The 14,541-nt window shown below is 43.2% G+C and overlaps 1 protein-coding gene across 1 annotated transcript in view; it reads left to right on the top strand.

Moving 5' to 3' along the window:
- The window catches only part of LOC139420325 (catenin (cadherin-associated protein), delta 2a), a 383,017-nt gene that overhangs the window by 128,268 nt on the left and 240,208 nt on the right, over nucleotides 1-14,541 (top strand). The window contains exon 3 of the mRNA XM_071170302.1: nucleotides 7,807-7,922. Coding sequence (XP_071026403.1) covers nucleotides 7,807-7,922 — 116 coding nt within the window. The remainder of the gene's footprint in view (nucleotides 1-7,806; nucleotides 7,923-14,541) is intronic.

Genomic DNA, 14,541 nt, shown 5'->3' with positions numbered 1-14,541 from the left:
CGTCTGAGGAAGAGTAGTCAAGATCGGACCAACACGCAGCGTGGTAAATGTCCATGTTAATATTTTAATATAACAGAACACGAAACAAAATAACAACGAGAATGTAAGAAACGAAACAGTCCTGTCAGGTGAAACAACACAAAACAGAAAACAACTACCCACAAACACAGGTGGGAACAGGCTACCTAAGTATGGTTCTAAATCAGAGACAACGATTGACAGCTGCCTCTGATTGGGACCCATACCAGGCCAAACACATAGAAGTACAAAACCTAGAACAAAACATAGAATGCCCACCCCAACTCACGCCCTGACCAAATAAAATAGAGACATAAAAAAGGAACTTAGGTCAGGACGTGACATTCTCCTTGCTTATTTGAGCTGTTCTTGCCATAATATGGTCTTTTACCAAATAGGGCTATCTTCTGTATACCACCCCTGCCTTGTCACAACACAGCTGATTGGCTCAAACGCAATAAGAAGGAAAGAAATTCCACAAATTAACTTTTAACAAGGCATTCATTGAAATGCATTCCAGATTACTACCCCATGAAGCTGGTTGAGAGAATGCCAAGAGAGTGCAAAGCTGTCATCAAAGTAAAGGGTGGGTATTTGAAGAATCTCAAATATATTTGATTTGTTTAACACTTTTTGGTTACTACATGATTCCATATGTGTTATTTCATAGTTTTGATGTCTTCGCTATTATTCTACAATGTAGAAAATAGTAAAAATAAAGAAAACCCTTGAATGAGTAGGTGTGTCAAAACCTTTGACCCGTAGTGTATACTAAGGCATTTGTGAAAATTCTATAGGAATGTAGAGTGGGAAAGCAGCTGTGTGTTTGGACAATTAATATACACTGCAGTAAATAAAACCTAATAAAAACATCTGCCTTGTCCAGGACTGGAGTCTACACAGACCGGTGCGCTGTAGCCAATCAGAACTACAGTAGACCTTTATACAAACAAGCCATTTGCCACACAGGCCCACCATCATTCACTTTGAACTGGACTGTGTGTTTACACTTTATAGCCTTAGAATGCATTCGCCAAAAGCCACAAAATACACCTGAAGGGATTTCTGCAAATATGTTATGAACTTTACAGTACTATTGATTAAACAACCATGAAAAGGTGTGCTCTCTCTCCCTCAGTTATGCACATCAACGACAACAAGATCAACAACTAGTGCTAGCCAGAGCAAGATGAGCTAATATCTAATGAAGGACCATTAGATAAACCCTCTCAAACTTTTTCAGCTAGTTGGCTGTCAAAATTGCACTGATAAAATATGGGGAATTGTAGCCTCCTTGTCCTTCTGCAGCTTGCCTGCCAATGCATGCTTGTCCCAGCCAAGCACAAAAGCTAACTGGCTAAAGATGGCTTGCTTGCTAGCTAGCTACTTCCAGACACAAATGAGAGGACACCTCACTCTGACCATTTTACTCGCTGTAGCAGAGCTGGTTAGACTATTTACATGTTATCTAGAGCATTTTTGACAAACTATGATTTTTTTTTGTTTACTGACACAGGACAAATTCAGCAGGTGTTGCACGTTCATAAATTCATCAGTTGTTCTGGGCTCAGGCACACTCAGACGAGGGTGCTCTGAATTAGGAGTAGATAGCCAGAGTGGATTTGCGAACCCAAGAGATATGATAACTGTTTAACAGTTGTTCAAGTTCTTGCTAGCTAACCAAATGACACCTGCATCTCTAGCTGTGTATAGCCACCGAAAAACAATATGGGGGGAAAAAGTCAGTCAGTCAGTCACTCCTCCAATGACATTACATCCTCCTAGCAGCTAGCTAGCTATCAAGCTAACGTTAGGGTCTGTGTTTTTAGCTTGCTACATAAATAGATATGCTAGCCTATTAGCCACGTTATGACTGACTTGTGATCATTGCCCTTGCCAGCTGTGATTTACAACCTGATACCAAGAAATGTATTGGTGAATTATATGAATCATGATTGAACTGCATTCATCTATTCTGCCAACACTGCCTTAGTGTACGTCACGGAACATTGAGTCAAATATAATACATTTTTAAAACCCCTTATGAAGTTGGTTTTGTAGCATAAACTGGGAATTTGATATTTTTGACTGATATTATGATTGTCTTTTTGTTTCATATATGCAAAGTAGTTAAAACGCTGTCATTTTCACTCTCAAATCACACTTAAAAAATTTTTTTAAGGCCACAACAACAATTAACCATATCAATCTGATTGGGTGGGCCTGTCAGGGCCTGGCTCCCCAGTTGGTGGGCCTCTTCATTCAGGCCCATCCATGTCTACGCCCCTGATGCAAACAGGCATGATGACAATTGCGCGTCACAAATAGCCTACTAACCAACACTTAGGACTTACCTTTTTCAATACCCAGTTTACACACCCATTGTTGACTTAGTTAGCATTTACTGGTAGATATCATACGTTGAAACGTCTTTCCTATCCACCGGGCTACCGATGTCGTTATTCTGTGAGCTGCTCCATGCCAAAACCAGTTGAGAGCTGCACATTCTTGCTGCCTGCAGATGATATTCAGCTGTAACTAGGCGCGCATGTGAATATATTTCACGGGCTTTGCGATTGTGTTTGCAACTTTGTGCATGATTTCTCCATTGTACTACATAAATAATAAGTCGTATACCTCCACTACACTAATTTTGATACTCAACAGTAGGGATTAAGAAGTGAGTATAAGCAATGCCCACTGAATAAAAATGGTATAGGGTTTATACCTGCGTATAGCCTCCACTTGTGTTTTACAAAAAGTGACCTCTCCTACATGAGTGAGCTGGTATTACAGTTGCTGTCCTTTCAGAATCACCAACCTATCACACACTGAAGGTCTCTAGGTTCACCACTGCGCAAGCATATCTATAAAGGCTGTTAAGATACTAATGTTTCAAGAAAGGAGTGTATATATTTCGCCTAGCGAAGCAGTTTTATGCGCTGACTGAAAGGAAGCTGATAATGATGTTTTTTACTCTGCTGGTCTCCGGAAGAAATTACATGTCCTCACTGTCCGAGACCGAGTCAAGACTGAGTACAACTGTATCCTACACAGAAAAAAGACTGACACTCAATATGTGGTCTCAAGTATTACACAGCATTGATGCCTACAGTACCAGTCCCCTCGCTCCCACTCTCCATCCCTCTTTACCTCTATCCCTCCATCCTTCCATCCCTCCTTCCCTACCTCACTATCTCTCACTGTGTGTATTCCCTCTTTCCACCTCTTCCTCCTTCCTCTGTTCTCTCTAGTTGTTAGGAAACATAGCAGACCACACTTTTAGAAAAAAGGTTTCCAAAAGGGTTCTTTGGCTGTTCTCATAGGAGAACCCTTTTTGATTCCAGGTGGAACCCTTTTTGGTTCCAGGTAGAACTGTTTTGGGTTCCATGTAGAACCCCTGTGGAAAGGGTTCTACATGGAACACAATAGGGTTCTACCTGGAACCAAAAAATAGCACCTTTATTTTCGAAGAGGGCAGAGATATTCGATTGAGCTTCTCATAATTGTAGGAGAGCAGAGAGAGAGTTATGACAGAGACACAGAGAGAGAGCGAGAGAGCGTGAGTAGGAGAGGAGTGAGGAGTTCCTCTGTACAGTTTAACATGCTGAGACAGGCAGTGTGTCTGTCTGTATGTCTGTCTGACATCTCTTACTGAATGTTTGTGCTTCTGGTCTAATAGAACACAGCCTCAGGCCCTTATCAACAATCCTTCTCTCTCTTTTCTCTTTATCTCTCTCTCTCTCTCTCCCTGTCTCTTCCTCTATTTCCCAGGTGCTTGTAATGATTTAACCTGTAATTTATAAAGACCAAAAACTTCAAAGTGTTGCTGTGTTTGGGTGTTGAATATTTTAAACAAGTTTTTTGCCAGCTGGTTGCAGTCAGAAGTCTTAGTTTTGCTGTTATAATATCCGTGGACAGTTTTTGTTTTGTGTGTGTGTGTGTGTCACATCTTCTCCTGCTCCTCCCCTCGTAGCCTACGACATCGCCGAAATACTAATCACCTGTCCTGGGATTCATCATTACGCACACCTGTTAATCATTATGATTCACACCTGGACTTCATTACCTTCATAATTTCCTCCCCTTTATATATCACGCTCTTATGTTCACTCACCAGTTGGTATTATTCTTGTGTACCGGCGTGTAGCCTCATAGAATTATGTCGTTCTTGGTTTTGTTGTTTTATTGAAGGTTTCACTTGCACCTGCTTCCCGACTCACAGTGCCATTATTACAGTGTGTGTGTGTTCCAACTCATAACAACCTATCCTTCAAAAGTAGACCTTTTCTATGAGTTGGTCAGTACAGCAGAGACCACTAGATACACAACTAACAGTGTCAAATGAAATACACTCTCCCCACAGCCCTAGCCTACTGACTGTCTCATTGTCCTGCATGGCAGAGGATATGTATGTATTGAACTAAGAAATGTTAACTGAATCCTGCAGTCAGAAAAGAACAATAACACAGGTGTGTGTAGGGGCTCCGCATCGATACAGGTGCACTGTGTGTGTGTGTCAGTTGGAGACCACACCCTCTTAGGTGAGGCAACAGCAGATGGGCCATGAGACCAACCTGCAGGATCAAAACACTTATATGAGAGAGAGAGAGAGAGAGAGAGAGAGAGAGAGAGAGAGAGAGAGAGAGAGAGAGAGAGAGAGAGAGAGAGAGAGAGAGAGAGAGAGAGAGAGAGAGAGAGAGAGAGAGAGAGAGAGACCTGTCTCCTTGTCCTACAGGCCCCAGAGCTGGTAACAATACACTACACTAACTCAGACACACATTACACACAGCTTCTATGGAGGGGTCTTCATGTCACTCAACTCCTATGATAAAGACTCGTAAATTATTCAGTAACGGACATGAACTTAACGTGAAGCAAAACAAAACCTCGAAGTGTCTACGGATAGACCTTCTCCTCGGGGACCCCAGAAATGTCACAATTCTGAGCTAGCTCACCTGATTTTATTTTTTACCTTTATTTAACTAGGTATGTCAGTTAAGAACAAGTTCTTATTTTCAATGATGGCCTAGGAACAGTGGGTTAACTGCCTGTTCAGGGGCAGAACGACAGATTTGTACCTTGTCAGCTCGGGGGTTTGAACTTGCAACCTTTCTGTTACTAGTCCAACACTCTAACAACTAGGGTACCCTGCCACCACTACCCTGCCGCAGTTCACAGAGGACTATTCTAAACTCATGCCTATAGTGCGTGTGCTAATAAGTGGTCAAGGGCTTGAAACCTATATAATTACACGCAAGAAGATAGTGGAGGGAGCAGAGGAAGAGTGGAGGAGAGGAAAAAGAGGAAATGATTTCATTGACTGTGTTTTTTATGCATGAGAGCAAGTCCCCTTTCATTCCCTCTCTCTCTCTCTTCTGCTTTAAAGTAGAAGGTCACTTATCATTTTAATGTCCACACTCTCTCTCTGTCCCAAAACCGTCTGCTATTAGCTGCAGATTGACCACTTTTCTCTGATAGCCTAACACCAGGGGGACTCTGTCCTGAATGGGAAATAGGACTAATTAAAGGACTCTATTACCACGCACAGGGACACCAGATTTAGGTTTATAAACAGAAACATTGCCAATTTAATCTTCATCTCAAACACATTTAACTGTAATTTCACCCCAAATGCACTTACCATTTCCAAATACTTCTCTGCTCCTTTTGCTGTGAAAAAAGCTGTGAACTTGTATGTGTGTGTGTGTGTCTGTTTGGTGCATCCATGCACGTACGTCCACATGTGAGCGTGTGTGTGTTGGAGGAGTCACTGGGCTGATGAGCGATGTTAGAGGGGTTTCTGGGGGATTCTAATGATGCTATAGTGACCTTTGTGACTAGTTGTTCTGCTGTTCTATTCAGGTCTGGTAGGCACACACCTTTACGTTACTCACACAATTCAAACCTGTTCTCTTTCGTGTGCACACACACACATAAAAACTCACACACAGACGTGACGGCAGGGTCACGCAGTTCACAGAGGACTATTCTAAACTCATGCCTATGGTGCATGTGCTGATAAATCTAGGCTAAGGATGTTGTTTGGGCCTGAGATTTGAGGGATTTTTTTTGTGGGCGGGGGGCTGATGTTCATCTTAGTTGGTAGAAGAGTTAAGATTTGGAATAATCGTTTATTTCTGGTCTGTTTGCATTTTGAGCTTTGTTTTTGCTTTTAGTTTGAGCTTTCTCTCTGTCTCTGTCTCGATTAAAGGAAAGGAGAAAGGTGAGGAACAGAGGAAAGTAGAGGGGAGGTGAGGAATGGTGGAAAGACGGGCAAGAATAGAGGGATGAGAGCAGAGCTGTAGAGAGGAAAGCAGAGGAGAGTTGGTGAAAGGACTGGGGAGAGGAGATGAGGGGTAGTGGAGGATGGGGATTTGAGCTGGGGGTGTACTGGGCTGATGTGTTGGGGTCGGTAGAAAGAGAACGGATTTTGGGTGAGATTTCAGATTGTGGCTGGGGATCAACTCATTCACCCGCCCAAATGGCTTTCAAAAATCTATTTCACACATACACACATACGCACAAACCCTTTCACAGGCGTAGAGATCAGTGTACTATCGATCCGCTTCTGGTCGTGATTAAACCAAATACACACACACACACACAGGTCGGTGTCCTCTGTGAGCCTCATCAGTCTGGGTTGTAGATGATGGCTTTTGAGACTGATATGAAGAACCACCATTAAGCCACTTAACCACCTAATGCATCAGCTGTTGCAAACCACACACATGTACAGGCACACCAGCACACACATTCGGACGCAATACTCCCCTTGAAGACCTTCCGAGTAGAAAAGGCCGTACATTGTCGTGATATGTGTCTATCTGTGTGTAGTACTGGGTGCTGGATCTGTGTATTAATAATTAAGAGTCTATTGACGCACCCCGCGTGTCAATCTAATTAACATAATAACAAAATCCTCATCAAAATCTGTCAGTTTAAGCCAGCGATATCTGTTTTTTTGCATGGGCTGTGTCTCAATCCACCGCATCTGCCTATGTCGGCCGTCTGCATCTGCGGTGGAAAGTGACAGAGCTACAGCGCTGTTTGTCAGACCAGGAGACATCACAAAAATGGGTCTTCTCACAGAAACGTCTGTAGTGTCCGAACTGTTTGGCTTCTAACTAATATGACCACTCTATGGAAAGATGAGACACGTATGAACCTGATGGTATTCTCTGTTTTGCTCCACGACCTCCAAAAGCCCCACGGGACTCGTCTGAAGTTAGTACCGCCGACGTGCCAACTTCTGTCTGTAGCGTCCAAACTGTTTGGGCTACAAATAAATATGACCCCACTATGGAAAGGGGAGACTCCCACAAACACGATGGTGTCCTTAGATTTGCTCTATGACCTAAAGGTAGCCCATACAAATGAATGTAAGTATGGAGTTTTTTTGTGCCAACAAAAAACGGTGTTAAATATGTGTCCAAAAAACATGAATATTTCCTGAGTTTTCTTTTATCTCCTAGATATAGGAAAGACACTTCAAAACCTTACATCTTTTTTTTACTGTATTTTTCTGGCCATTTATGAATGTGTTATTCATTGCGTTTCTATGGGCTAGAGTTGTAAAGGCCAAATGTAACATTTGATCAAATCATTTGAATTATTTTTTTATACATACAGGGGTCCTACAATTCAAAATTAAACAGCTAAATGATCCATGGTATGACCATAAAACAATTACATATGTTAGCTTAGTAGAACCCCCTACCCCCCACAAAAAAAAGGTTTTAGAGGTTTTCATGTGTGTGTATCTCTCCCTGTCTCTCTCCCCTGTAGGAGCTGCAGTTTGAGAGACTGACCCGTGAGCTGGAGGCAGAAAGACAGATTGTAGCCACCCAGTTGGAGAGATGCAAGCTGGGCTCTGAGACTGGTGGAAGTATGAGCAGCATCAGGTAACACACCTGTCTGTGTGTGTGTGTGGTGTGTGTGTGAGTGTGTTGGGATAGGGGGGTTGTGTGTGTAGAATGGCCAGCTAGCTCCCAGGGTGGAACTCTCTTTAGAAGTATTCTCTCAGGGGGACACATTAATCTGTGACACCGTCTGACTCTTTGACACCTTAAAATGAGCTGAGAGCATAATTCGTTTTTCGTGTGTGCGTGCGTGGGTGTTTGTGTGTGTGTGTGTGTGTGTGTAGAATGGCCAGCTAGCTCCCAGGGTGGAACTCTCTTTATAAGTATTCTCTCAGGGGGACACATTAATCTGTGATACCCTCTGACTCTTTGACACCTTAAAATGAGCTGAGAGGATAATTAGTTTGTCCTGTGTGTGTGTTTGTGCATGTGTGTATGTGTGTGTGTGTGTGTGTGCATGCGTGCCCACACTAACTGTCATCATGGGAGCGTACTTTAATGTTCCAGTGTTAATTAGTTAATTAATTAGTACATTAGTACAACCACGGCCCTAGATTGTCCAAAAACAGTTAAATTATGTTTGGCAATTATGAGTATGACCTTGGGATGCCAAAACTATTGGCAAATGGTTCAGAAGACGAGAAAGAGTACCTAATGAAAAGAGGGAGGTAGGAGAATGAAGGAAGGAGGGAGGAGGGGGCCGAGGAGAGGACGTCAGTATGTGATTAGCATGAGAGTTAGCTTCTGTATGCTAACAGCTCTGAGCAAGAGACAGTGGAACGGAGCGGTACTAAATTCAGACTGTGTGTGTGTGGTAGCTTCGTAGACAATGCAGATAATGATGCATTACATTATTACACATTACATTATTCAGAGATAGAGATAGAAGGAGAGGCGATACCGGTGCCCGCGCACATTGACTCTGTACCGGTATCCCCTGTATATAGCCTCCACATTGACTCTGTACTGGTACCCCCTGTATATAGCCTCCACATTGACTCTGTACTGGTACCCCCTGTATATAGCCTCCACATTGACTCTGTACTGGTACCCCCTGTATATAGCCTCCACATTGACTCTGTACTGGTACCCCCTCCACATTGACTCTGTACCGGTACCCCCTGTATATAGCCTCCACATTGACTCTGTACCGGTATCCCCTGTATATAGCCTCCACATTGACTCTGTACCGGTATCCCCTGTATATAGCCTCCACATTGACTCTGTACCGGTACCCCCTGTATATAGCCTCCACATTGACTCTGTACCGGTACCCCCTGTATATAGCCTCCACATTGACTCTGTACTGGTACCCCCTGTATATAGCCTCCACATTGACTCTGTACTGGTACCCCCTGTATATAGCCTCCACATTGACTCTGTACTGGTACCCCCTGTATATAGCCTCCACATTGACTCTGTACCGGTACCCCCTGTATATAGCCTCCACATTGACTCTGTACCGGTATCCCCTGTATATAGCCTCCACATTGACTCTGTACCGGTATCCCCTGTATATAGCCTCCACATTGACTCTGTACCGGTACCCCCTGTATATAGCCTCCACATTGACTCTGTACCGGTACCCCCTGTATATAGCCTCCACATTGACTCTGTACCGGTACCCCCTGTATATAGCCTCCACATTGACTCTGTACCGGTACCCCCTGTATATAGCCTCCACATTGACTCTGTACCGGTACCCCCTGTATATAGCCTCCACATTGACTCTGTACCGGTACCCCCTGTATATAGCCTCCACATTGACTCTGTACTGGTACCCCCTGTATATAGCCTCCACATTGACTCTGTACCGGTACCCCCTGTATATAGCCTCCACATTGACTCTGTACCGGTACCCCCTGTATATAGCCTCCACATTGACTCTGTACCGGTACCCCCTGTATATAGCCTCCACATTGACTCTGTACCGGTACCCCCTGTATATAGCCTCCACATTGACTCTGTACCGGTACCCCACTGTATATAGCCTCCACATTGACTCTGTACCGGTACCCCCTGTATATAGCCCCGCTATTGTTATTTACTGCAGCTCTTTAATTATTTGTTATTCTTATGTCTTACTTTTTTTAGGTATTTTCTTAAAACTGCAACTTAAAAGGGCTTGTAAGTAAGCATTTCACTGTATTCGGCGCATGTGACAAATACATTTTAATTTGATTTGATAGGAAAGGGTTGAAGTTTGACTCTTCTGACTGTTAACAAATAAAATTAGTTTATTTGTCAAGTGCGCCGAATACAACAGGTGTAGGTAGACCTTACAGTGAAATGCTTACTTACAGGCTCTAACCAACAGTGCAATTTCTAAGTTAAAAAAAGGTATTAGATGAACAATAGATAAGTAAAGAAATAAAAACAACAGAAGTAAAAACAACAGTAAAAATGACAGTGATTGAGGCTATAACAGTAGCAAGGCTATATACACTATTGAGGCTATAACAGTAGCGAGGCTATATACACTATTGAGGCTATAACAGTAGCGAGGCTATATACACTATTGAGGCTATAACAGTAGCGAGGCTATATACACTATTGAGGCTATAACAGTAGCGAGGCTATATACACTATTGAGGCTATAACAGTAGCGAGGCTATATACACTATTGAGGCTATAACAGTAGCGAGGCTATATACACTATTGAGAATATAACAGTAGCGAGGCTATATACACTATTGAGGCTATAACAGTAGCGAGGCTATATACACTATTGAGGCTATAACAGTAGCGAGGCTATATACACTATTGAGGCTATAACAGTAGCGAGGCTATATACACTATTGAGAATATAACAGTAGCGAGGCTATATACACTATTGAGGCTATAACAGTAGCAAGGCTATATACACTATTGAGACTATAACAGTAGCAAGGCTATATACACTATTGAGGCTATAACAGTAGCGAGGCTATATACACTATTGAGGCTATAACAGTAGCGAGGCTATATACACTATTGAGGCTATAACAGTAGCAAGGCTATATACACTATTGAGGCTATAACAGTAGCGAGGCTATATACACTATTGAGGCTATAACAGTAGCGAGGCTATATACACTATTGAGGCTATAACAGTAGCGAGGCTACATACAGGCACCGTTTAGTCAGGCTGATTGAGGTAGTATGTACAAGTAGGTATGGTTAAAGTGACTATGCATATATGATAAACAGAGAGTAGCAGTAGCTTAAAAGAGGGGTTGGCGTGTGTGGGTGGCGGGACACAATGCCTATAGTCCGGATAGCCAATGTGCGGGGGCACTGGTTGGTCGGGCTAATTGAGGTAGTATGTATATTTAAAGTGACTATGCATATACAGTGGGGCAAAAAAGTATTTAGTCAACCACCAATTGTGCAAGTTCTCCCACTTAAAAAGATGAGAGAGGTCTGTAATTTTCATCATAGGTACACTTCAACTATGACAGACAAAATAAAAAAAAATAAAAAAACAGAAAATCACATTGTAGCATTTTTAATGAATTTATTTGCAAATTATGGTGGAAAATAAGTACTTGGTCAATAACAAGAGTTTATCTCAACACTTTGTTATATACCCTTTGTTGACAATGACAGAGGTCAAACATTTTCTGTAAGGCTTCACAAGGTTTTCACACACTGTTGCTGGTATTTGGCCCATTCGTCCATGCAGATCTCCTCTAGAGCAGTGATATTTTGGGGCTGTTGCTGGACATCACGGACTTTCAACTCCATCCAAAGATTTTCTATGGGGCTGAGATCTGGAGACTGGCTAGGCCACTCCAGGACCTTGAAATGCTTCTTACGAAGCCACTCCTTCGTTGCCCGGGCGGTGTGTTTGGGATCATTGTCATGCTGAAAGACCCAGCCACGTTTCATCTTCAATGCCCTTGCTGATGGTTTTCACTCAAAATCTCACGATACATGGCCCCATTCATTCTTTCCTTTACACGGATCAGTTGTCCTGGTCCCTTTGGAGAAAAACAGCCCCAAAGCATGAGGTTTCCACCCCCATGCTTCACAGTAATGCAATTCAGCATTCTTTGTCCTCCATTCATGACGAGTTGAGTTTTTACCAAAAAGTTATATTTTGGTTTCATCTGACCATATGACATTCTCCCAATCTTCTTCTGCATCATCCAAATTCTCTCTAGCAAACTTCAGACGGGCCTGGACATGTACTGGCTTAAGCAGGGGGACATGTCTGGTACTGCAGGATTTGAGTCCCTGGCGGCGTAGTGCGTTACTGATGGTAGGCTTTGTTACTTTGGTCCCAGCTCTCTGCAGGTCATTCACTAGGTCCCCCCGTGTGGTTCTGGGATTTTTGCTCACCGTTCTTGTGATCATTTTGACCCCACGGGGTGAGATCTTGCGTGGAGCCCCAGATCGAGGGAGATTATCAGTGGTCTTGTATGTCTTCCATTTCCTAATAATTGCTCCCACAGTTGATTTCTTCAAACCAAGCTGCTTACCTATTGCAGATTCAGTCTTCCCAGACTGGTGCAGCTCTACCCTTTAGCTCAGTGCGAATTGTTGCCTGTTGGGCCTGCTTAGCACCATGGCTTCTTGTTGGGGTATGTACGTACAGTCACTGTGGGGACAACGTCCTCTAAGCACTTATTGATAAAGACAGGGACTGATGTGGTGTACTCCTCAATGCCATCAGAGGAATCCCGGAACATGTTCCAGGCTGTGATAGCAAAACAGTCCTGTAGTTTAGCATCTGCTTCATCTGACCACTTTTTTATAGACCCAGTCACAGTTGCTTCCTGCTTGAATTTTTGCTTGTACGGAGGAATCAGGAGGATAGAATTGTGGTCAGATTTACCAAATGGGGGGTGAGGGAGAGCTTTGTACGCTTCTCTGTGCGTGGAGTACAGGTGATCTAGAATTGTTTTCCCTCTGGTTGCACATTTAACATGTTGATAGAAATTAGGTAGAACTGATTTAAGTTTCCCTGCATTAAAGTCTCCGGCCACTAGGAGCGCCGCCTCTGGGTGAGCGGTTTCCTTTTTGCTTATTTCCTTTTTCAACTGACTCAGTGCAGTCTTAGTGGTGGTAAATAAACAGCCACGAAAAGTATAGCTGAGGACTCTCTTGGCAAATAGTGTGGTCTGCAGTTTATCATAAGATCCTCAACTTCAGGCGAGCATAATCTAGCTGCACCAGCTACACCATTTGTTGTTTACAAATATGCACATTTTTGGCAGAATGTCATCATTCAGCCAAGATTCCATGAAACATAAGATATTACAGTTATCGTACCTCGTCTAATTCATTGTCCAATGATTGCATGTTGGCGAGTAATATTGACGGTAAAGGCAGCTTTTCCATTTGCCTTCTGCGGATCCTTACGAAGCACCCCGCTCTGTGTCCTCTGTACCTGCGTCTCTTCCTCTTGCCAATAACGTAGATGTTGGCCTTGTCGGGTGTTAGCAGAAAATCACTTGCTTCCTGCTTGTTGAAGCAAAAACATTTGTCTAATCCGAGGTGAGTGATCACTGTCCTGATATCCAAGAAGCTCTTTTTTTGCCGTAAGATACGGTGGCAGAAACATTATATACAAAATAAGTTACAAATAACACGAGAAAAAAACCCAGAATAACACAACTGGTTGGGCGCTTGTAAAACTGCTGCCATTTCGTCGAGCGCAATTTTACTTGGCGCCGGAAGAGATGGTGTGTGTTTGTGTGTGTTGAGTGTGTTTGTGCATGCATACGAATGTGTGTGTGTGTTCCAAACTCAGACATTGTGTGCTCCCATGTTAAAAGCAGAGATGTACTCTAATAAATGCAGATCCACTCCAATGACATAACACCATAACCAATCATTGGTAAGGTCAGCTGATTGGCCTACAGCTATCCAATCTTCTGTCAGAGAAACTAGTGAGTGAAGCATGTCCATGTTGTTCTATGGACTCAGCGTGATCTGCATTCTGTGTGTTAATCTCATGTAGAACACTGAGCCTGTATGTGTCATCTCTCCAGGACTGTGTATGTGTGTGTTTGCATGTGTATCGTGTGTATGCAGGGGCTTGAATTTGTGTGTGTGTGTCTATGTGTGCATTGAATGTGTGTGTGTTTGTAGCCTCGATTCTAATCCACACATCAGGCCTGGCTGAGGACCAACCCAGCTGGCAGTCGTTCTCCTAGCTGCCTGTGTGATATTGTGATTGCCGTCTGCGCTACTGCCTGTGTAATAATGTGATTACTCCCCATATGTGACGGCTTCGCCTTGCTAAGCTTTGTCTAATCACTAACCGTGTGTGTGTGGGTTATGTGAATGTGTATGTGTGTGAGCGTGCGTGTGTGGATGTGTGTGTTGCAGGTGTCAGCGTGTGTGTGTTAGTGTGTGTGTGTGTTTGTTTGATGTCTCCCTGGCATGTCTGCTCAGATGAGGCTTGGCAGCTGGTATTCTGTGAGTGACAGGAGAATTTTATTAGATGCAGACGAGGCTTTATAACCCATCCAACTCAATATCTCAGTCTGGATATTAACAGATGTAATGTTAGTGTGTGGCTGATCAGAGATTCCGCTGTATTCAGGGAGACTTCTATAACCTTTCCCAGACTGCATCCCAAATGGCACCCTATTCCCTACATAGTGCACTACTTTTGACCAGGCCCGTAGGGCTCTGATTTAAATAGAGTGCACTATATAGAGAAAATAAT

Source organism: Oncorhynchus clarkii, chromosome 11, assembly GCF_045791955.1.
Source record: "Oncorhynchus clarkii lewisi isolate Uvic-CL-2024 chromosome 11, UVic_Ocla_1.0, whole genome shotgun sequence".
NCBI classification, from domain to species: domain Eukaryota; kingdom Metazoa; phylum Chordata; class Actinopteri; order Salmoniformes; family Salmonidae; genus Oncorhynchus; species Oncorhynchus clarkii.
Note: the sequence above shows the minus strand (reverse complement) of the source record. Positions and strands in the feature narration are given on the sequence as shown.